The following is a 24921-nucleotide window of genomic DNA, read 5'->3' on the forward strand; positions in this document are numbered from 1 at the left end:
GCTACGCATTGCATAGTCCAATGACAGAATTGGAACCTTTGTTCACAGACCTAACAAGCAGTCCCTAGCACTTCCATTCCATTACTCACACCAGCAAACCTACTCAGCTTCATCTCAGCCATACCATGCTATTCTTGGCACCATCAGTACCGCTAGACACAATGAAAGTCAACTTTGCCTCCACCAAGTACATTTGTATTCAAAGGTCCAAACTTTAGCTTTACCCTGGTGTCCAAATATTTTTGATCATGCACCCAATTCAGAGAAAAAAATGCACCAATAAATGTATTATTTATTTATAAATTATAGAACTGTACAATTGTACAATATATTATGTACAATATAAAACACATAAAAATAGAAATTTAAAGGATGAGATTAAATACAAATAATCATTTTAACATTTTCTCAATGGATTCATCATCTGCATACTCCCATGTACACACCCCCTTCCTGAAACCACAGCCCTAAAGTGTGCCGATGACTGCTGTTATTTAGGTTTTTAGCTCAGGAACAGGAAAATGTACAAGATCAAATCTGTAAGTTTTGCAATATAGCCCTAGCACTAGGTTTAAATGTGTAAGGATGCTTGGTGCTAACTTCTTGAGACATTTGGACTAATCACTACACAGCTGCTAAGCGTCACATTAGGGGTCACCAGTATTTGCTTCACTTTAAGGCAAACTAAACAGGATTTCATGGAGTTGACTCAGAATAGGAGGAAAAATGCTTTAAAGAAGCATAACAAAGAATAAGATTTTCTATGTGAAGGGGGTGGCAATAAATTAAACAGCAAGTCCCTAAAACAAATTCCGTGGAGAGATGGGTTGGGAAGGTGTCAAACACCAGCCGCCAGCCCAGGTAAATGGACAGAAATGGATTGCCACACATCTGCTTGACTACTAGAGTTTTTAATAAGAATTTTATCTTTATAGCCCTGCTAGTCTCAGAGCTGGGCACATAGAAATTTAGTAAATATGATAGTGAACAACTGCTTAAAAAAATAAAGATATTGGATTTCATTTGAAATATGAATTGTTACCAAAAAAAAAACCCCTCCAGTATAAGGGTTGAAATGGCTGAATCAATTACATGAACAAAGGCTGTGGTCAAGAATACCGTGCTCAGCCTCTGCATCAATGCCCTCTCCCCTCTCCCGGTCAGCTACTGCACCTACACTCCACCTTCCTGCCTCCCAGTGGACCAAGCCAGCTGCACAGCACATGATGGGAGAGACAGAGCAGAGTACAAGGTATTATTTTGCATAGAAACCCTCACTCAGTACACTCAATGACAAAATCTTACAAATTAAAAAAAAAAAATTAAAGAGACATGAGATGGAGATCTCCACATGGGAAATGCAACACTCAACACCTGTTATGATTTCGATTCCAGTAACAAAAGTCTCATGGAAGGCTGTGTTTTGTTTTAATAGGTAATTAGCCAATTTAAAGAGATAAGTATTACACAATTTAAAAGCTTCATAAATAACCCATTTCACTTTGTATACACACTGTATTATCTACTCATCTATTCAGTGGACAAAATGTCATCGATTTTTTTGATAGAAAAATGAAACTTCACTGTTCCCATTAGATTAAATGCAAACCAAGGTAAATTATTAATCTCATTCCAGAGAAAATAAGAAGGGATGTGGAATTTGTTGACTTAGTTGAGAAATGAGAACCATATAAGTTCTTTCACTTCTGCAAAGGTGGTCACATAAGGTATTCACTAGAGGAAGTTTTTTTTTTTTTTTTTGGCCAGGGGATGTTCATACACATCACACAATGGGTGAGGGAAAACAGACTGGTACAACTTTCTAATGTCAAGGTGATGCTGTTTTGTAAGAACTGTGGTGAGTTATTAGGTTGTGAAATTTTCCTTTTTAGACAATCTTAAAAACAAGAAGAAGCCAGTTGCTTTAATGAACTTTGTACAGAGTCCTTAAAGCAAAATAGCCACTAGAAAAGAAATATTTTTCTTGAAAATTATGTTTCAAGAAAACTAGGAAATGCAAATATTGCACATTGTCCTTGTTTGCTCAGTTTCCTTGACCTCATGCCATGTGTCTTCTCTAACCTGTCTCTCCTTTACTTGGCACAAGGCAGCTTGTGCCTTGTCACACTGACATGGCTAGGGTGCCACGATTGATACTGGAAGCTTCAGAGTATGATCTGATTTGAAAGCAAACCCACCCCTTTATAAAATGAAAAACACCGTCAATGGCACAGCCTCCTGCCTGCCAAGAGGCATTCTTACCAAACTGGTGACCAAAGTTCCAATGTAAAAACATCTTTGACCATTTGATGGGAAGTATTATATCCTAAATTTAGAACCCCCTCAAAATTCAAATTTTTGGTAATTTCCAAATTTTATTTCCAATAACTGTAATAACAAAATACCAATGGTAATTCTGCAGGGAGAACAGCAACCTTTTAAATAAACAGTAACAAGTTAGTATTCCAACAGTACTTTGCCCTGTGGAGATTTTAATAAGATTGTAAGAAGTCAATCTTATAACATGTTTACTCCACATCTAGTAATAAGAATATTCCTCATGCCTCATCATGTACACCATTTCTACTCTTTACATTAAGCATTACCCTTCTGGTTGTTCTATGAGGGGAGAAATCTCTCACTCATGGGTTTTCCTACAGTACACAGAGATAGCAGTCACTTCAGCACTGATGTATAGTGTTACAGTGGTGCCTCGGTTCATGAACTTAAGTTTGTTCTATGATTTTGGAAAAGATGGCCATGTGTTTGTATGGGAAAGACAGCCATAGTCGTGTCTGTCATTCAATGTGGAGTTTCCAAACAAAAACATTCGTGAAGCAAGGTACCACAGTACTTATTAGTGGGAAAATAAAAGAAAGGATAATCCTATTTATGTCCTTTCCCTGGGAGTAAAAACACACAATTACAAAGATAAAATGAGTCAAACTTCTATTTTATTGACAGGAGTTCAAAATGAATACAAAAAATGCCTCCTTTGCGTGTTGTATTTATTTTCCTTAAAAGGCTTCTGATAGGTAGATTAAAAGCTAAGAGTGTAGTTCAGCTTTTATAGTGAACCTTTTAAAAAAAGGTTTAATAACATAAACCATCAACATCCGAGAACGTATGGTCCCACAATCATTTTAGACCTACAGCTTATCAAAAAGAATAAGATCCCATACTGATCTGCTAAGAGAGAGGCGTAAAACTGTTTTAAGCCATTAAAAGCCATTTTTATAATCTGACAACTGGGCAATTAAGAAAGGAAAATTCCAAAATGTACCCCTCTATATTATGTGGAATGTGACAAAATGTCAACTAATAACCAACATAGGTGAAAATAAAAGGCTTCATTTCATGTATGGAGCTGTCTCATCACCAAAAAATTATCAATAAGTAAGTAACAGAGCTTATCAAGAGATTAAAAACGAGCAGATGGTATTTAAAACACAATTGTGACTTTCACCATACGTTAATGTTTACTAAAACTAAAGCTGAACAAAGAAAAGTTGCTCAATTATAGATTACTTTTTCATGTACCTTAACTTTTACTGGGACCATAACCTGATCAGATAATACACAGCCCACACTTCTGGACAGTTATAGTAACAAAGAATTTATTATCATTTGCAGATGAAATAAATGTACCATCCCATATGTGAAAGGCTTTAATAAGCCTTAAGTATTTTTCAGACTGTACCAAGGCACCACCAACTGCCTGTTTTATGCACCCATTTCTAGTAAAGAAACTAACACTTCCTTCAACATCAGTTCTGTACTGTTTTTGGTTTATTATACACTTCTAAAACAACAAAAGTTTGCCAATATGTGCAAACACCGTGTTCTCCTCACAGTACTGCTTAATCATCATCTTCTTCTTCCTCTTCTTCTTCCTCAAAGCTGTCTTCAAAGCCCTCACTGTCTTCCTGATCTTCATCCCCCTCTATTGCTGTATCCCACTGCGGGTGATTTTCTGGCACAGGCTTAGCCTCATGAACTTCCAACTATAAAGAAAATTAAATATAGACACTAGATATTTAGGGAGGAATAACAGAATAATGTCTAGTTAAAAAAGCTTTTCTTTGATCACAGCAATCATAAAGAAATCAATTTTCTCTAAAAATGCAACTCTAAATGGAACACAGTCATTTAGAATAGACACTTCATCCTATAAATGAATCTACTAATATACAAATGTAGTTAAATTTCTAATATAATTTGATACCTTAACTTCATAGACCTTATACTATTTGTGAATGTATTTCTGCAGCACAAAAGACTAATTGTGATTCTTAAGCATGAATCTTAACAGAAGTCTTCTGCTGAAGGAAGAAATGCTCAAGTATGACTTTCAAAGAGACACAGCCTCCTGACTTGTGAAGTAAAATTCTACAGCCAACATTAGGGCCGGGGATTTAGCTCTGTGGTTTTGCCGCCTGCTGTGCAAGCAAAAGGATCCGAGTTCGATCCCCAGTACCAAAAAAAAAAAAATTCTATAGCCAACAAAAGAAATATAGAGCTCTAATGGGAAAAAAAAGAGGTTCGTTTTCACTGGCTCCCCTTATTCTCTATAGTGCAACAATACTTTAGCACAAGCTCACTAATATAATACAATGTCTTTTATAAAAAGCTCAAGTGAAATGGTACACATTGATAGGAGTATGCTTCAAATGATAATGGAAAGTGTATGTTTTAAGATGATTAAAAAATTAGTTTCAGAAATTAATAAGTAAACACTTCAATAGAATATTTATTATTATTTAAATAAACTGTTCCAATAGAATCTATGGTAAAAATCTATGTACCTTTTCTTTTTTTTTTTTGATTTTTTAAGACAGGCTTTCATTGACTTTGAACTCACTTGTGGAGCCCAGGTTGCCCTCTAACTCATGGCAAAAAAAAATGAGATAATTGGTTTTTCCTTTCATTTTTCTGTATTTCAAAACCAGAAATGTTTCTCTTACACTTACTTAACTGCTCAAATAGATTATTATATCCACTGAAAAGTCCATATTCTTTTTTTTTTTTTTGGTACCAGGGATCGAACTCAGGTCCTTGCACTTGCACACCAGATGGCAAAACCACTGAGCTAAATCCCTGGCCCCGAAAAGTCCTTATTCTTACCTTTAGTGGTTTAATCTGATCCAAACCCATATATGAGTCTGATCTCAAAAACACTGTATACTGATAATTTCCAGGCTTGCCAGGTGCAGGAAATTTTAGTTCTACCTAGAAGATAAAAATCGGCATTTAAAAATCTGTATTTTGTGAGAGAAATAATGGCATACACTTAAAATTTCTTGACCAAAGTACTTTAATAGTCAAATGTTGACTTAGATGATACTCCAAGTCCTAAGAAATGTTACAGAAGTCCAAACAACAACAACAACAAATGTATGTGACACTACGTAAAAAGTAAACCAAATTAGGAAGAATTTATGGGGTTAATCTGTATTTCCACAATTCAACAAAGAATAAAGTAACCACCCAAGTTCTATGTTGATCATCACCCAGATAACTTGAAGAAATTAAATACAGTATAAAGTATAAATAATAAACTAGAATTAATACAACAATATACTTCACTAAATAGATTCTTGTCAAACTTTATTTTTAGGATAAATATCCAGTGCTTTCAAAGGTCAAGAAGGTATTTTACTTCCCTAGCAAATCACAAACTTCAAGTATAAACAAGAACAAACTTAGAAATTTTACTTCCACTTGGGTGAAGAATACATTTTTAAAATGACATTTGGATGAACAAGTGCTCTGCCTTTACTCTTTAAAATTTTGCAGCCAAGACTATATAATGAGGCCATTTAAATAATAAAAAAATCATAAGAGAATCTTAAATTGTTGGCCTTCCTAACAAAGCTGGACGCCATAAAAGAAAACTTATATATCACATCATAAAAAGAGAAAATGGAAAAAAAAGATAAATATTTATATTTCTCCCCCCCCCCATCTGCGGTACTGCGAATTCTACCACTGAGCCATATCTACCCTACTGCTGCTTGTTAAAAACAATCATACTAGGAAAACAAACTGGGAAAAGATACTTGCAACTTGTACTACAAATGGCTGATTTCTTCACATTAAAAAAAAAAACCCAAACTAATTTAAATGACTCAATAAAAATGAATGGTCACAAATAGATACAAAAAGAAATATGACTTGAACACACTGAAGGTGTCTGGATTCACTCTTAAATAGATAATTAAAACAACAATGAATACAATGAGTAAAAATTGATTTAGCCAAGAATTATCAATGAATGTATGCCAAAATGACTGGGTAAAAGACTGTGGAAGAAACAGCACCCCACAGATGAGGAAGGAGGTACTTTTACAACAGAGAAAAGTCTCCATTGAGCCACTTTAATATCACTGATGTGGAGCAGACTGATATAATGTGCCCTGGTGTTATAGGCTATGTACATCACCAATGTAGTATGCTTGGAAAAATATTTAAGATGAACATAATGAGTAACTAATGAGACAAACTCATATTAAGTGACATTCTACAAAATATCTTGCATGCATTCTTGAAAAATGTCAAAGATGTGAAAGACTAAAAGCAGAGGATTAACAAAATGCAAAATGTGATCCTTGACTGGATCCTGAACTGAAAGAACAAAAAATTATAATGAGTATCAGTAGAGTATCTGAGGAAGTTCAAATACAGAATGTCTATCTGGATATAGTACCTTGTTGATGTGAAATTCCTTGGGTGAAATAACTGTGGTTATGAAGGAAAGGAAATACTTGTCTACTATTAAAAGAAAAAGTACAAAACAAAGCATATACTACCTTTTGTGTAAAATTTAGGGAAAAATATCAATGTATGTATTTACTTAGAATTTACATACAATATCACATGACTAATATGGAAAAATTTGGTAACACTGATGAACTCCATGGAGAGGAAAGGGTGACTAGGAAATACAGATATAAGATGTTTCACTTTACGTACTTTTATATCCTCTGCAATTTTTAGGTAAATGCATTATCTATTCAAAAACAAGTAAACTTTAAATTAAAAAAATTAAATTGCTTCAAATACTCAAGTTGGGTCTACCTCTAAGTGTTAAGTAATACCAAACTACTGCACATATTTACCACTTCATTATAAAAAAAGTTTTTGTACTAAAAATCAACATCTAGAACTATCTTCAAATTCAAAAGCCTTGCTCTTATCCAAGTACAGCACGACAAAATCTTTTTTCCAGAAAAGGTAACACATAAAAGAAATCAAGAAGAAAAAAAAAGAAAACACAATGCAATTCCCATAGGTTAAAAAAAAAAATATGGTTGTCAAAATGGTACATTCTTAGATTTTTTTTTTTTGGTACCAGGGATTGAACTCTGGTCCTTGCACTTGCACAGCAGGCAGAGAAATCGCTGAGCTAAATCCCCAGCCCCGCTTTCTTAGATTTAAAAAAAAACAGGTAACACTTAACATTAATCTAATAAAGATGAATATCACAAAGTTTTATAAAATATCATTAAATTCTGAAGAGGAGGAAAAAAGGTACACATTACATGTTAGAAATGAAAATTGCCAAAAATACATTGGGAAGTTTTTAAGACTGATCAAGCTGCCTTCCTTTAACAATTCTTTAAAAATTTCGAATGAGCACATCCCCCCAACATCAGAGAACAGTTTAAAAATATGTTTTAACAAATAGAATGCAATATACCAAATTTGATAAAGTGATATTTAAAAAAAGATTTTGAAGCAACATGATGCTGTATACTGTTAAGAACAGATACGCTGATTACCTCTTCCGTTTCTTTTAGTGTACACACATGATATGGCATAGATATTAATGTCTGTTCCTTCCTATCTGCAATATAAAGCCACCACCACTCTTGTTTTTCCTAGAAAGCAAAAAAAAAAAAAAAAAGAGTACAAATAGTCAGAACTAGAATAAGTTTTCGCTTGTCTTATTTTACAGAAACCATCTTTGTTTAGCACATTGGTACACCATCAGCACTGACACAATACCTGGTTCAATAAATAAATACTGAATAATCTGTTCTTAACCATTTGTATATCTAGTCCTCACTCCCCAAAATAATTTTGCATGAAATTTTGGGGATTTCAATGATTCTTTAAAGCCTATTCATAGATCTGTATATTAAAACCCAATGACAAAAGATAGTCTAAAAAAGAAAACACAATTTATTACAGTATCACAGAGCACAGGGATCCCCAAACCCAGGGCATGAAACAACAGGAGGTTAGTGGTAGACAAGAAAGCTAAGCCTCATCTGTATTTACAGCCATTCTCTGGAGAGGTTCTTGTAACTCAAAAGCTCTGGCCAGTGATCTACCTTTAGAAAGCCTAACCCTCAACCTAACCCTAACGCTGGCTAACCAAAAAATGTCACCTGAACTTAACACTCTTTTGCAGAATGTGATTAAATTTATCAACTACACTAAAGTACATGCTCTTAACTCATTATGAGGTGAACATAGCATACCTATCCTCTCTTATACACGGAAGTGAGATGACTTTCTAAAGGTAGTTCACTGGCCAGTTTTTGAGTTATAAGAGTCACTCCAGAGATCTCTTTTAGGAAAACAGCCACTGGAAGCACTTTTCAGTGACACAGAATGGGCTGCAAAACTTGTTTATTCGTGTGACATCCAATCTGCTAAACAAACTCAATCTGTCACTTCAAGGGAGAATGACAACTATGTTCAAGTCAGCAAATAAAGAGGCTGCATTCAAAGCCAAACTGATATAGGGAAGACAAGCAAACAATGGAATTTCTGACATGTTTCAAACATTAGTAAGGATTTGAAAGAGACTGAGCCAGCCCATCTTTTTCCCAGTTGGAACAAGATTATCTATCTCAGCTTTAGGGAAAGTGTGAGCATTACTTCCCAACCACAAAAGATCCCCTAACTGGGAAAGAAATGATCCATGACCCATTTGTGAATAGGCCTGGTAAAGAGACTTTGCCCATGCTAGAAGAGGATCAACTGCTTGAGATTGCAATTAAAAGTATGTCAGTATTGCCTTGAAAGTATGTCAAAGACAACTTCAAATCTCCACATGTGCTGGACTAAAGACAAGACAGAATATCTTTATATTGCCAAAAAAGCATTGAAAAGCCTGCTTCTATTTTCAACATCCTATCTTTGTGAAGCATGGTTTTCTGCAGTGACAGCAACTAAACGAGATTATGGAGCAGACTGGACATAAGCAACACACTTTGGGTAACACTGTCTCCCATCACCTCTAAATTGCACTGTCTAGTTGTAGGAAAACAAACTCAGGGCTCTCACTGATTCTGCATCATGGTAAGTTGTATAATAATGAAGTACATAATAAATGTAATATGCTTGAATCATCCTGAAACCACCCACCCTCACTCCACCTCACCCATCTAGGAAAAAACTATCTTCCATGAAACCAGTCCCTAGTGCTAAAAATGTTGGGAACTGCTGATACAGCACATAATCTTGGTATTTTTACCTAGTAATAAGCAAAAGCCACAAAATAGGAGTGGAAGGGACTTGGACAGTCAAAAAAAAATCAATACATTAAAACATTTTATCTTCCTCCAAGTATCTTACATTCTAAGGGTCTATGTATACCTTTCACTGCACATTTTAATAAGGTTGGCATTTCTAGTTGAACTTCAAAAATATCAGAAACAGAAAAAGAGTGGGGTAAAGTAACTGCCACTGGAATGCACAATGACAGCAGGGTGAAACAACAAAAGAAGTGGCAGGAAAGTATTTTCTAAAAAAAAAAATGTAGAAGACCAACCCTTTCAGGAATCTGGAAGCACCAAACCTCAATGTGCTCAGGAGCGATCATAGCTCATGTCAGTAACCATTTAGACATCTGCGTACTATCACTTGTTTTAAGAATGGGGTAGAGAAGATATCTTTCTAAGGTGGTTTAAAGAAAGATGTTTCAAAAGCAGATGTTTTGAAGTTAAAAGTAACTAGAATATTCCAAATAGTAATTTAATATTAATTTAACCTATTGAAACTTTATCTTTGGGAAAATGTTTGTGTCTTTATACCAAACCTGTTGCACTATTTTATTTTAACCATAAGAAATGGTTTATTATCTTTTTCAAAATGCTACACTAAATTCAACTAAAAGCCCTTCTGTTTAAATACCTGAAGATATAAAAAGCATTGCAAGGTTAATAAGTCTAGCAATAAATCATAGAATGATGATGTGAACAGCTACTAACAAGAAAATTAAATTTTGCTTAACCTGAGGGTTAGGATGACCATAGTAGGAATATTTGTAAATATATTTGTCTATGTGTTTTGCACATACAAAGTGACAACACAATGATCTTGAAAGGGAATGTTAATAACTGGACTTTGTAGGTCAAAGAGTCTCTCGAGTAGTTACAGCTATATGAGCTTGATGTTTCAGCACAAAAAGAATAAATGGGGCTGTGTTCTAATAAAATTTTATTTATAAGAAAGTCTCATTTTGTAAAACAGGCAGGGAGCTATATTGTGCTTGGAGGTTGTATACTGCCAATACTAGCTCTAAAGCCACGCAAATCTGGATTATTTCACCTCTCTTATCTAGTTTTCTGGCTGGGCACGGGGAACATGCTTGTACTTCCAGCTACTCAGAAGGCTGAGGTGGAGGGATCACAAGTTCAAGGTCAGTCTGGGCAACACAGTGAGACTCCCACCCCAAAAAGAATATAAATAATTGAATGAATGATAAATACAGCTTTCCTTCTCCATTAAATTACATATGCCTACATCTGGCCATACTGTAAAGACGAACTGAGATAATTCAAGTACATATTAGAATGTTAGCACATTAAATGCATTAAATGACAGTTATGCCAATGATACTGCATCCATGCCTACATTCTTTGATGCCCAACTTAAAAAATTGGAACAGATGTTGTATGAGTTATTCAGCACTTTTAAAAAACTTGTTTTTCTATCGTGTGAGATTCCCAACCATTTTTAATGTGTTACACATAATAAATGAATTTCAATAATATGTAATCCAATTAATACTAAGTGGGTAGTTAGGTACAGGGGAAAGCAGCAAGGTAGATCTCAAGAAGATCTGAAATAAATTTTATAAAACATGAGACTTTAAGACATTTACCATATAGATGAAGATTATAGTAGGAAAAAAAGACACTTTTGCCGATAAAATATTCTAAGGGAGCAAATAGTATTTCTCTTATCAAATAAGCAAGGCCTAAAATAAAACTGTCTGTATACAGGTAAGTTATACAGCCCACAGCACCTCAGAGACAGCACTTTCCATACCAATCCATGAGTGGTTTTATTTGCTTGATTTCCGAATGCTTGATGTTGGCAGACTACATCTGCAATGGGCAAAATGCCCCTAACAGATGGGTCAAAGCTCAGGACTCACTAGAAGATCAGAGTGTGCATTAAGACAGAATCCTGGGCAGACTTTTCTCCAATTCAAAACAACTCTGAGCAGAGTCACTCACTAGGAGAGCCAAATTATTGAGGAGTTTGCCTTAAGCAGCCCCTAGCATCTCTGGTCTGACAGTCTCAGGCAGAAAGATTTATATATGAAATCACCAGTCTAACATGAGCAGTGAGCAGAATATTCCGTGGTAAAACTATGAGACAGTCTGTGGAACAGTTTCCCTAAACTGGGGCCAACCAGTTCTGGACTTCTGTTCCATAGGTAGAATGATCCTCAGAAACAAAATTATCAAAGGAATCCCAAGCTAATTTGAAAGACAAATAACAAAGACTAGCAAGGAGCAGGCATAATAACAATAAAAGACAAGGGAGTGAATAGTGTTATAATGCTCTCTCCTGAACTTGAGACTAAGTTATGCTCAGCTCTTACTAAAGTTTGTTCAGGGCCCAAAACACAGGTGGTTCCACAGCCATTCCCACAGGCCAGGGCAATTTTACTGGGCTCAGAGCAAGTCTAGAGTCTCAGAAGGAAAATTTAAGATTGCTTTTATCCTATTTAAATTAGGAGGGTGACATTCCCTCCAATCAAGCAAAGATGAAATATACATTTATCAGATAAAGACTCCCTGCCTTGTTAATGAAAAATAACACAACATTCAATAATGTGAGCACAAAAAGAAGCACAAGAAACCACAGAAATACTTTAAAAATTAACAATTCGCCCCCTTAAACAACATATTCACTAAAAGTAATTCATATTATATCCTTTAAAAACGTGACCTATGGGCTGGGGATTTAGCTCAGTGGTTCTACCGCCTGCCTCCCAAGCACAAGGTCCCGAGTTCGATCCCCAGTACCAAAAAAAAAAAGTGACCTAGACCACATTTAATGCTAGTGCACACCACAGAACAATAAGGGTCCAAAGAGAAACATCTGAGAAGAAAGTGAATGGTATACAGAGAACTCTCGGCTGAGTGTCACTCACCTCAGGAAAATAAAGACTATATACAGGATGTGTGATCTTTGATTTGGTTTCCAAGAGAGCTCGCTCCTTTCGCTGTATACTTTGTTGTAATTCTTGCCATTCCTAGTAAAGAAAAAATAAAAACATTTGAATTCTGGTATTTTTTGGATCATTTTGAGGAGCTATTTTCTTGACAATGCAATTAACTACTTAGGGTTAGAACAAGTTCATTCCCACAAATCTGATCATCTCCCAGCTCAAACTTACAATACCTCTATCCCACAGAGCATGTATAACAGCTGTCCACGATCTGACCCTGGCCCACTGCTCCAGTCTCCTGACACTTCTCTCTTCCTTGGCTTCTTAGTCTCATTGTTTCAAGCTACCTGACACTTCTCTGAAGTTAATTATTTCACTCCTCCTAAACCCTATTTGGATTTTTGCTCTTCCCTTTCTGCATCTGGAAAATTCCTACTCATTCTCTTTCAGTACTAGCTAAAGCCTAAAGTATGAACTCCAGAGCAAAGGTCTACCACAATTTCCTTATGCCTCTCAGAACTGAGTTGATGCCTCCCTTTGTACTGCCACTATTCAATACATAGATGTGTTATGATCTTGTATGTGCCATTACAAGTCTGCCTAGCCCACTAGCCTACCTATCATACAAGGGCAGAAACTACTTCACACCTGGCTTGCAGTCACTGTCAGCTAAGAAAACCCTTGGGAGGGGATAGATGATGAATTAATAATTAACTGGCTGAATGAAACTATTTTTGGTCATCTGAACAAACTAGATTATTAAAACCTTAAGAGTCTCCTCTATGAACATTAAAATACTCAGAAAGAATTATGTCAACTCTTTCTCAAAGTAAAGCTGAAGAAATAATTTCTTTCATAGATTTTTTCTTTTTTTTTTGGTACTGGGGATCGAACTCAGGTCCTTGCACTTGCGAGGCAGGCAGTGGAACCTCTGAGCTAAATCCCCAGCCTTTCACAGATTTTTATTTCCTGGCAATCACTTTAATTCTCAAGGTATAAAGACAGTCAAGACATAGCAACTAGTATAAATAATCATCCATACTTGTTTTCTACCATTCCTAAGGAATGTATTATTCTTATACTTTTGGCCTATGCCCTTTACTTCTTCTTATTTCTGACTTTTCCTTTTGCCTCAGAGGCTGTTCAGGGGGTTATTCTTTCTCTCACAAACCATAAGCTTACTTTTAGATCAACAGTCCAGTCAAAAAGAACAGCACTAGGGCTGGGGATTTAGCTCAGTAGTTCTGCCGCCTGCCTCACAAATGCAAGGACCCAAGTTCAATCCCTGGTACCAAAAAAAAAAAAAAAAACAGCACTAACAAACAAAAACAGCTGATCAAGTTTATGTTTCATTTGCAGTGAGCCTCTAAGGACTGTTATTTGTTGATCAAATATGTACTTCTCTGCAGTCTATCCAAAAATTATATGCAACTTTTCTATACTCTGTACCTTACTTACTCCATAACATAAGGTGATATTCTATAATGTTAACTAGTATCAAGATTCATAGTAATGGTTCAATACTAAACATTACCCTGAACCTAAACAAAAAGTTCCCTTGAAAGTAACTACTGTTTCACAACCTACCTTTCCTTTCCCTATCAAATTTCCAGAGACATTCCCAACAAGAAAATTTTCTGAAGAGACCACACTGTTGTCAACTCAGATCAAGGTCCTACTTTATTTACCAAGAAAATAAAGATTTCCAAGCTAGGCATGGTGGTGTATGCCTGTAATCCTAGCATTCTAGGAGGCTGAGGCAGGGGGGTCACAAGTTAAGCCTAGCCAGGCAACTCAGTGATTTATCTCAAAATTTTTAAAAATGTTTTAAAAGGTGGTGGGTGATAAGGATGTAGTTTAGTGTGAAGGTCCTGGGCTCAATCCCTACTACCACCTCCCTTCCCCCAAAAAATCAGGATTTCCAATCCATATTTGAAACAATTCTTTACAAATCCTGTCATTCCTTTAAAAAAAAAAATAGGCATAGTGGTGCACACCTGTAATTCCGGCACTCAAGACGTGAGGCTAGCTATATAGTAAGTTCAGGGCCAACCTGAATTACATAGCAAGACTGTCTAAAAAAAAAAATCAAATCTTACAAAGTAACAAAATACAAAAAGAGTTGTTAAATAAATATGCTTGCTTACATATACATATTAGTATTATTTAAGAAAAGAAAAAGCAAGCAATCAAAGAAATGAATAACAACAAAACCCAAAACAGCCAGGCATGGTAACATGCGTCTGTAGTCCCACTGCTCAGCATCACTTGAGTCTAGCTCAAGACCAGGCAACACAGTGAGAATTCATCTCAAAACAAACAAAAAACTCCCAAATCATTAGAGGTACATTTCAATTATTTAAACCTATTAAGTCTTACCGCTTCATCATCTTTGTTCTGTTTTTCATCTTGCTCTCTATCAGACTCTCTGTCACTACCATCATCTTTTTCACTCTGGGAATCTTTATTGGTTTCTTCTTCTTCAGAATCACTGCCTTTGTCAGAAACTTCTTCTTCGTCCTCCTTTACTGCAGCTTCCTAATAAAAGCAATCATAAAAGTTCTGAGTATCACAATGTGTATTTATCATTCTGAGCCTCTGAAGCTAACATATTGTCAACATACCTAAACTGGCTCACACTTAAAATTTCACTATTCAGAAAATTTTAGAAAATTATAAGTATTCTTATGTATGTATAAAGATGTAAGAGTCAGAATGAAGGTTTTAACGTTTGGCTTATTTGCCTGTTCTTTTATTCATTCTTCATAGTTTATAAAATAAAAATATATTTCTATTTGTACCTTATCACAATAGTACCGGCTCTGAAAAACACGAATTGCACACACATTTTACTTAAGAAATGGGTAATGTATAGAAAAGTACTACTTTGGGAGATTAAGATCATTTTCTGTAATTGACGGTTATAATGCAGTAAAGAAAGTCAACTTCCTGGCAAAATACTTATTAGTTCATTTCACAAAGCAAGAAAAAGTACAGCAAATTAAATGCAAAGAAAGAAGTAACTGACCATAAATCACAAAAATAGAAAACAGGTATATAAGAGAAACTCAAAACCAAAAGTTGTTCTTTGAAAAGATCAGGGGGACTGATAAACTCGTACGCAAGAATGAAAGAAAAAGGAAATAAAATCACTACATTAGAAATTAAAAGATATAACTGGATTTGACAGACATTAAAAATAAAAGGATATTATAACTATGCCAAATAACCAATAATGAGGAAATAGATAAACTCCTTGAAGAACAAAATTTGCTAAAATTGCTAAGAAAAAAGCAGAATATACATATATATATATTTTAAAAAGCAGAATATATTAATGAAACAAACTCCAAAAGTAAAGCTCTTTTAAAAATTCTAGGCCCAAATGGCTAACCTAGAGAATTTTACAAATAAGAAAGAAACTTAAGGCTAAACTCCTGCAGAAAAGAGAACACCTCCTAGAGCTTGCTTACTAAGGTTAACACAAACCTGATACAAAACTTGAGAATTATATGAAAGAGGAATGAGAAACTAATATTCTCTCATAAAAACAGATGCAAGAATCCAGCAGATTATCAAACTCAATAAACTTTAAAAAGGGGGGGAGGGTCATATGTTATGACCAAATGAGATTTGACCCAGGAATATAAGGATAGTTTAAAATTTTTTACTTCATCAATATAATTCACTCCATTAACAAAAGGGGAGGAAAAAGCAAACAATAATAGATTCAGAAAAGGTATTTAATAAAATTCACTATCTACTCATGATTTTTAAAAATTCTCAGCAAATAGGAAATAAAATGGAAAACTTGCTATAAAATCATACTTAGTGGTGAAATATTTGCTTTCTTTCTAAGATTAAAAAATGACATGGATGTCCACTGTCTTCATTTCTAATCAATATTACACTCAAAAGTTCTAGCCAGTAGAGAAAGGCAAAAGGGCAGAAAGGAAGGGTATAAGTCTTAAAAAGAAAAGTGTCTTAATTCACAGTGTAACTGCATAGGTGGAAAATATTATCATATGCAGTATAATGAATTACTGTCAATTCAGTAAGACTCCATACAAAGTCAAATTGAGGAAACAACTGCTTTTCTACATACCAGCAAAAACACTGAAGAATCTTTTTTAAAAAAAAATTACAATAACAAAAAAGCACCAGGGCTGGGGATTTAGCTTAGTGGTGCTGCACCTGCTTTGCAAGCACCAACATCCTGAGTTCGATCCCTGGTACCCAAAAAAAAGAACCAAATACATAAGCAGTAAATATAGTGAAAGATGTAACATACTTTTGCCATTGAATATTATGAAACACTGCTGAGAAAGATTAAGGAAGCGCCAAACCAATCAAAATAAACCATTGATTCATTCATATGATGAATAAGACTCAGTATTAACATGTCAATTTCCCCATACTGAACCACAGAGTCAATGCAATACCAATATATATTTAGCATGCTTTTTTGATAGAAATTGTCAATTGTTCTAAATACTTAGCTAGAAATGCAAAAGACCTAAAATAGCTAAGACAGCTTTGAATTAATAAGAGTTAGAAGACTTCATACTACCATATTTCAAGACTTGACTTAAAGCTACAATTAAGAGTATGGCATTGGCACAAGAATAAACAACTAGAATAAACAACCAGAGTCCACAGACCAACACAGAAACAAATGGTCAGTCACCTGTTGTACAACGAAGTGCCACTGCAATTCAGTGAAGTGGGATTACCTTAGTGCTGGAATTACTGGCGCATATTCCACATCTCACACCATTCATAAAAATTAATTCAAGATAGATCATACGACTAAAATGTAACAAGTAAATAATGCTTCTAAAGGAAACAGAAAAATACCTCTATGTCCTTGGGGTAGGCTAAGATCTCTTAAGCAGAATAGAAAAGCATTAACCAAACAACAGACTAATGAAAACAGATTGCAATAAAATTAAGTCATCAAAAGCTACCATTAATAAAGGAAAAAATTAAAGACTCATATCCAGAATATGCAAAAAAACTCCAACAAATCCATACGAAAACAACATAATAGAGAAAAGGATACCAAATGGACAGTAAGTATATGAACAGGTACTTAACATCATTAAGTCATCAGGTAAATACAAATAAAACCACACAAAGTGCTACCACTACAGATCAACCAAATGGCAAAAATAAAAGACTGGGAAAACCAGCTATCTGTGAGCATGTAGAACAACCAAACATACTATGCATGTATAGTGTAAAATGGCAAAATTTTGGAAAACAAGTTCTTTCAATGAGTTAAATATACCTATCTTGTGACTCAGCAATCCATTGCTAGGTGGAAAATGAATGCCATGTACAAGAATACAAGCATAGTACCTTTATTCATATGAGGTAAAAATTACAAACAACACAAATGTCCAATATTCACAGAACAGCATAATTTATGGTACCATATATTCATTCAGTGAAATACTACACACATATACACATACACAGAATGGACTACTGCTACAAACAATACAAAAAGATGAATGTTGTATGGTGGCACAGGCCTGTAACCCCTGCACTCTTGGAGACTGAGGCAGGAGGATTGAAAGTTCAAATCTGGCTAGGGCAACTTAGCAAGAATTTGTCTCAAAATTAAAAATAATAAAAAGGCTGGCAATGTAGCTCAATGCAAAGGCCCTGGGCAGTACAACCTTCCCCTCCAAATGTCATGGACAAAATGTGGAATGATAGCAATCAGACATAAAATAATTCCACTTACACAATATAAGCAAAACTAATCTATGGCGCATATATAATCCAAATAATGGGGGACATAGAGATAAGGACAATAGAGGGGTTACTGACTAAACATTAGCTTTCCAGGATGCTACAGGGTTTTTAATCTTGATTTGGATTTAATGGGTACATATATATGTAAAATTTCAAGAGCTGTACACATAAGATTTGAACATTTTAGTATATGTATATTATACCTCAATAATGATAATAACCATGATAAAAAATAAACTCACACTCCCAACTACTCCATTTGCCTGCTTCTGTTTCTGCTGCTTTGACTGTGGTAATGTCACAGGTGTAGTTTTTTTTTTTAAAGGCTTCTTTTTTTTTGATTTACCAGTTTTCTTGGGTCCTTTACTCTTCTGCTGCCATCCTCCTTTTGTCTTGTTCTTGTTAGTATCACTTTGCTGTAAATCATAACACACATCACACTCAGCAAATCACAGTAATAGGGTAGAAGTCACAGTAATTTTTAGATAGGATGGCTTAACTATATGGTTTCATAAGCTGAATTACTGCCCCACAATAATGTAAGTCAATCAGAGAAGTAAATAAAACATTTGTTTCACCACCAAAGATGGGTTAAGAAAACTCAAGTTTTACCCCATCTTCAGCAGGCTGTTCCTCGGCGGCACAGATGGATTGCTCCTTTTCAAATACTTCCTACGGGTAACAGGAAAAAAAACAAAATCTGTCAATCTATATTTATATTTCAAAGGAACAAAGAAATCTTTCAAAATGTGTACTAGTTACGTTGGTTATTTTGTTTGTTTGTTTTTGGCGGTACTAGGAACTGAACCCAGGGCTTTCACAATGAGCTACATCCTCAGCCTTTTTAATTTTCTGAGACTGTGTGTCACTAAATTGACATTCAATCTTGCAATCCTACTGCTTTAGCCTCCCAGAGTGCTGAGATTTCAGGCATGTGCACTCAGCAGATGTGTGAATATATAGCTGGCTGCTTTCTCAAGTATAACATAGCTGTCTTGAATACGTTCTGAAAAGTGCAACCTACTTAAATAACAAATACAATGACTTGAAATATATAAATTGATTATAAAGTAAAAAACTTTAATTTAGTACAACAAAAATGACCTAACTCAGAGGTCAGCAGACTATGGTACACCATCAACTCTTTTAAACATGGGGTTACAGGAACACAAAAATGCCCAATTGTGAGTGCAGTAAGTATAACAAAGACTAATGAACTGTAAGGCCTAAAATATTTACTAGCTAAACCTTTCCAGAAAAAGGTTGCCATTCCCTAGTCTAATTCTGTCATCACTTCCTCGTTTCTTCTTTTATTAGCTGGGATCTAATACTTACTTTAAGGTACAGGTCATACAAAAATGGAAGGACAAGTACTTGATTCTTTTACTTAATTCAAGTAATTTTGCTTTTTCTTCTTAGCAACTATCCCAAAAATGCCAATAGCCCAAGATCAATTCTTTGCTCATTTCTCAGGCTGGGCATTCCAGAGTATTGACTATAGCAATTTTAGGTTTTAAACTCAATTTTGGCATAGGCTTAGTGGCATCTTTCATTCAGAGTCCATTACAAAAAATATCTCTTGCTATCATAAAATCAACATTTTCATTTCATATATCTGACTTTAAAAATATGCTTTTCCTACTAGTGATTTTAAACATGGGAGTTTCAGGCATTGATTTTTTATTTATTTATTTTTGTGGTACTGGGGATCAAACTCAGGACCTTATTATGCCTGCGAGGCAGGCACAACGCCACTGAGCTAAATCCCTGGCCCTAGACATGGATTTTTTTTTTGGTACCAGGGATTGAACTCAGGACCTTGCACTTGCCAGGCAGGCGCGGTGCCACTGAGCTAAATCCTTGGCCCTAGACATCAATTTTTTAAATGCACTATGTACTTCCTGCAGATGGTCAGAGACCTCAGAGCAAAATAAGATCTACTACTAGTTGAATAAACTAGTCTACTAAAAACAGTGCGTTACAACTAACAAGTTGACTTAGAAGGTATTAGAAACAGAAAAACAAGATACAGGAAACATATACAATACAATTAGACTTCACAAAGAGAATGAGAGAAGTACCAATGTATAAGTATATATACTGCAAGGGTCCAAATGGTTTATCTGAACATAGGGAAAGAAAGAAAAGGATACACACAGACAAATTCTGGTCATCGGGGGCTGACAAGAAGTTTTCCTTAGAGAGATGGGTAAGAGAAGGGATCCGCGATTTTAAAAATTAAATACTTAATTCTACATATATACTATACGTGCATTAGGGTATTTTAAAAATGAGCTTTAAAGCTTATCTCAAAGCAGTAGAGTATTAGGTGATTTTCATTTCTTCTTATACTTTTCTGCATTGCTTCAGTTTTTTCCAGATGGCATGAACTTTTCACACTATCAGAAGGAGTTATTTTTAATGTAACTTTCCAAAATTTTAAATAAAAAATAAATTATCTAAAGAATTAACTAAAAAGGACTAAGTGATAAAGTTCCCCAAAACCAGTAATTAGCCAAACATGGTGATGCATCCCTATAACCCCAACATTTGGGAGGCTGAAGCAGGAGGATCACCACAAGTTCGAGGTCAGCCTGGGCTGCATAGTAAGTTCAAAGCCAGCCTGAACAACACAGTGAGACCCTGTCTCAAAAAACAAAAACCAGTAATTAACCTGTACACAAACTGCACTTTACAGTTTAAGAATTATATTCACCTAACTTATTATATTTTAGAGAGAATTAACAATTTATCACATGAAGAATTAATCTACTTTTTAGGGTTTTTTGGTGTTTATGAAAACTATGTCTTAAAAAAATTAATTTAAGGGCCAGGGATTTAGCTCAGTGGTTCTGGTGCCTGCCTCACAAGCGCAAGGTCCCAAGTTTGATCCCCGGTACCAAAAAAAAAAAAGTAATTTACAATTTCAAATCAGGTAAGAGAACTTGTAAAATGAGGTCTTACTACAACAGTTTTGACTTTGAGAAATTACTTAAAGAAAACTAAATATAAAAATCTTGATGCATTACTCTCAAAGCATAAAATACAAAGACTACTTACTGCCATTGTTTGTCTTGTCAATTTAACCAACACCGTAACTAGGGATCCTACTGTGATGTTATTGCTGTCTTCATCATCCAGTACTATAAGAAGGAAAATCAACAAAGAAAGTTCTATGCAAAGAGCAAAATGTAAGTTATACAAGTCAATTTGTTACTTTAAGCATATCATGTTTTAAATTTATTAAAAATAATCAACATGCTGTGTTAAACTCTCCAGTTAACTCTGCAAAGTATTAACATCATTTCCATTTAAAGAAAAAGCTAAGGATCAAAAATAAAGTAAAATGCCCACTCACAGAACAGTTCTACTGGCACTGCCAGGTTTGAAACTCAAGTCTTTGAAAACACAATGTAATATGAGACTACCATTAACTCAGCTGTCTCATAGCAACATAAAAATGAGGCTCTGGGAGTCTATGTAAAGCATATATTCAAAAGATTTTTACCTGAATGATCAATGCCTGATAGAATAAAGTAAGGAAAACTAATATTGTAAAAATCATCTTAAAGAGTATTTTTAAAGAACTTCAATACATTCTCTTTACTTAAAAAGTACTTTTAAATCACTTTTGAAATAATATTAAGCACAATAAATTTTTATTAATTTTTAAACCACATTTGCATTCCCAAGTTTACTAAAAATTAAGATTAGTAAAGTTTATCAGACATGTTCTATTCAAATAGCACTAATGTTCTTCACTATGTATTTTTGTCTAAATCTTTTTCTAAGTTTGCTATACCTGTTTTACACAGATTTTTTATTGTCACACTGTGTTCCAGCCTCTAATAAGCATCTGCTAACTCCACTAGTGGCTGCAATGCAAATGGTACAGTATCCCTTCACACTCCATTAAAATCTCCATTACCAAAAAATAAAACCTGGCCCACATGGCCATCTCCATTTTTCATTTTGCCAAGTTATACATGCATAAGCAGTACATGTAAAGTAACTGTTGTATAGGTCTACATGCCATTTGATGGTTTAAAATGAAAAGGCCTAGCATGACATTCTATATAGCCTCCAGCATTAAGGATAGGGAGAGATCCATTGTCTCCACCACAAAATTAAGCAATGTCCGTTCCCTGTTTCCATGAGCCTTCTATATTTCCTTCAAACTATACCAGACATATTATATATACAGCTATAGACAACACTATAAAAATATAAACTATACAAGACACTATGGAGTGGAACACATATTTCCCAATGAAACTAAACACTCTTCCTTGTAAAAATAAGAAAATAAATCTCTTTTAACATTCATTTTTCAAAGAAGCATGTGCTTTTTTTGGTACTGGGGATCGAACTTGGGTCCTTGAGCTTGTGCAGCAGGCGGCGAAACCACTGAGCTAAATCCCCAGCCGAATGTGCTTTTTATAATCATGTCAAAGATTATCTCTAAGTCCCAAACTAGATTTTCATCTGAACATTTTCTGGTTAAATCAGTGTATTTCTAAATGTAACTTTCATATTGTTGTTTTTAAAGTCTGAAAACTCATGGACCCAAAAGAAAATCCCAAATCCCTGCCAAAATGCTCCAAGTTTTTCCTACAGTTATCTTATATTCTAGGCAAAATGATATATCAGATTGTACTGTTTGCGTTCCTGTCTCCAATGCCAGTCCTAAGTTGCCATTTACTTCTTCTCAATTCCCATTAGGATACAAACTCAGTAAGACAGACACTGCTTCTTCAGCACACAGAAGTACACATGGCACTCAATATTTGTTGCATGAAAACATGGTACAATGTCTGTGTCACTCACTTAACACTCGGCATATGTTCTCATTTTTACTCCTATTTCCTGAACTAAATGATGAGAGCTTTAAAGTCAGAATCCACTACCAGCACATTCCTGTATTCTGGGTACCTAGAAGAATGTTCTCACAACAGTGAATTTGTGAATGCTAAAGCTCAGAACAATACCACAAACAGAATGAATGGAACAGATCATCTGTAATTCTGTCAGTTTCCTAAGATATTATTGTATACTATTAAAATGAGAACAAGAGGCTGGGGATTTAGCTCAGTGGTTCCGCCGCCTGCCTCACAAGCGCATAGTCCCGAGTTCGATCCCCAGTACCAAAAAAAAATCTAAAATGAGCACAGGACAGTTATGTAAATAGAAATTTAATCTGGAGTTTTAGAATCTGAAATAGACATAAACATGGTGGTAATGTGAGAAAAACACAAGAAGACAGAAAACATGGTAATTTAAGGCTTAATAACAAGTAAGTTGGGAGCTTTAAAAACTCAGTACTAAGCAGCTATTTCTTTTAATAATATATTTCAAATGTTTCTTATTCTTTCACTACATCTAGAAGTCTCTTCCATTCTTTGAAGAGTTAAATTTTTGAATACTGAGCTACAGAAAGAAGTTCTCATAGTTAATGCCATTGTGACAAAAATAAAAGCAGGGTTATATTAGTTTCATCAAAAAGATTAAGTATGTATTTATCATTTCCTATTGTATTAAATCTGACAAGAAAACTATAGTTTTACAAAGTCTATTTTAAGTTATGTTATTAAGTACTGTTCTGAAAATCCTGAGTCAAATAAATGAGAGCCAGTCTATTTAAAGGGAAGCAATGTTCAACAGGAAAACCTCCCACTGACCTTGTGATTTTATATCCATGGTTACATATGGAAAACTCCCAAGGACAGCCATAACCTCTTCATATTTTTCATCTTCAAGGAAGTGTAGTAGACTGTGACGATCCGGTTCTTTCAAACTCACCAAATCTTGTATAGTTTTAATTTTGTACTGAATATGGAAAGAAAGAAGTCCTCCAGCTTATAAAACTTTTCATAAAAAGAACATTATTAGCATGTTGACTAAAATAAAGTTCAGCAACTATTAGAAAAATGTTAAGATTATATGCATTTCAAAGCAGAAAATAAAAATATACAGCATTTCATATCCTTTTTCCTTCAGCGTCATTTAAAGATTTTTTTAAATTATAAAGTTAATATAGGTTTATTTCCTTTTAATTAGAAAAACAAAGAGCCAGGCACAGCGGCACATGCCTATAATCCTAACACTCTGGGAAGCTGAGGCAGGAAGATCCCAAGTTAAAGCCCAGATTGGGTAACTTAGTGACTTATGGTAGGGTGACCCCATTTTAAAATAAGAAAATTTTTTTAAAGGCTGAGGTTGTAGCTTAGTGCAAAGCCCCTGGATTCAATCCCCAGTCCTGGGAGACAAAAAAAAAGGAAAATAAAAAGAAAAGATAACACTTAGCAAGAACCACTGTCTTCAATTTATTTTCAACTTTGATAATAAGAACCTTTATAACCCTCCCAAGCATGGCTGTACCATTTTTTGTATTTTCTAAATATAACTACTATTGCAGTAATATCCACTCTGTCTAAATGGTTGCTTATAAAAATGTTCTTTAATTTTCAAGTATTTGGTTCTAGGTATTTAATTTTTACTTTCAGAGAAGTTATATCATAAAACAGGTGAAATTCCTGCTATTGAATTCAGAGGTTTTTGATTATGACTTAACATATGACCAAATTGATAAAGGCAATAGAATTATCTTTACAGAACATTTTTTTTCTTGAATGTTTAAATTTTTTGTTTAAAATAAGCCAATAAACCACTACCCAATTTTTAAGTCACGAATGAAATGACTGAAAAATATACAATGCATTTTTACTTGGTATATTTAT

At 34.6% G+C, this 24921-nt stretch overlaps 1 protein-coding gene across 2 annotated transcripts in view; it reads right to left on the reverse strand.

Moving 5' to 3' along the window:
* Positions 1-274: 274 nt before the first annotated feature.
* Sec63 (SEC63 protein translocation regulator) overlaps positions 275-24921 on the reverse strand; it is an 83187-nt gene continuing 58540 nt past the window's right edge. Inside the window, exons 13-21 of one of the 2 annotated variants that reach the window (XM_004855428.4) lie at positions 23863-24010; positions 21245-21327; positions 18797-18856; positions 18427-18600; positions 14801-14959; positions 12404-12505; positions 7782-7880; positions 5125-5229; positions 275-4004 (exon numbers count right to left, since the gene is read on the reverse strand). In XM_004855428.4, coding sequence (XP_004855485.1) covers positions 3861-4004; positions 5125-5229; positions 7782-7880; positions 12404-12505; positions 14801-14959; positions 18427-18600; positions 18797-18856; positions 21245-21327; positions 23863-24010 — 1074 coding nt within the window. In that variant the 3' untranslated portion in view covers positions 275-3860. The remainder of the gene's footprint in view (positions 4005-5124; positions 5230-7781; positions 7881-12403; positions 12506-14800; positions 14960-18426; positions 18601-18796; positions 18857-21244; positions 21328-23862; positions 24011-24921) is intronic. The other variant, XM_087208722.1, reaches the window with a different exon arrangement.

The sequence above is a fragment of the Heterocephalus glaber genome, unplaced genomic scaffold (assembly GCF_053883595.1).
Source record: "Heterocephalus glaber isolate CG9 unplaced genomic scaffold, H.glaber_assembly_v1.0 deba00000942, whole genome shotgun sequence".
NCBI classification, from domain to species: Eukaryota; Metazoa; Chordata; class Mammalia; order Rodentia; family Bathyergidae; genus Heterocephalus; species Heterocephalus glaber.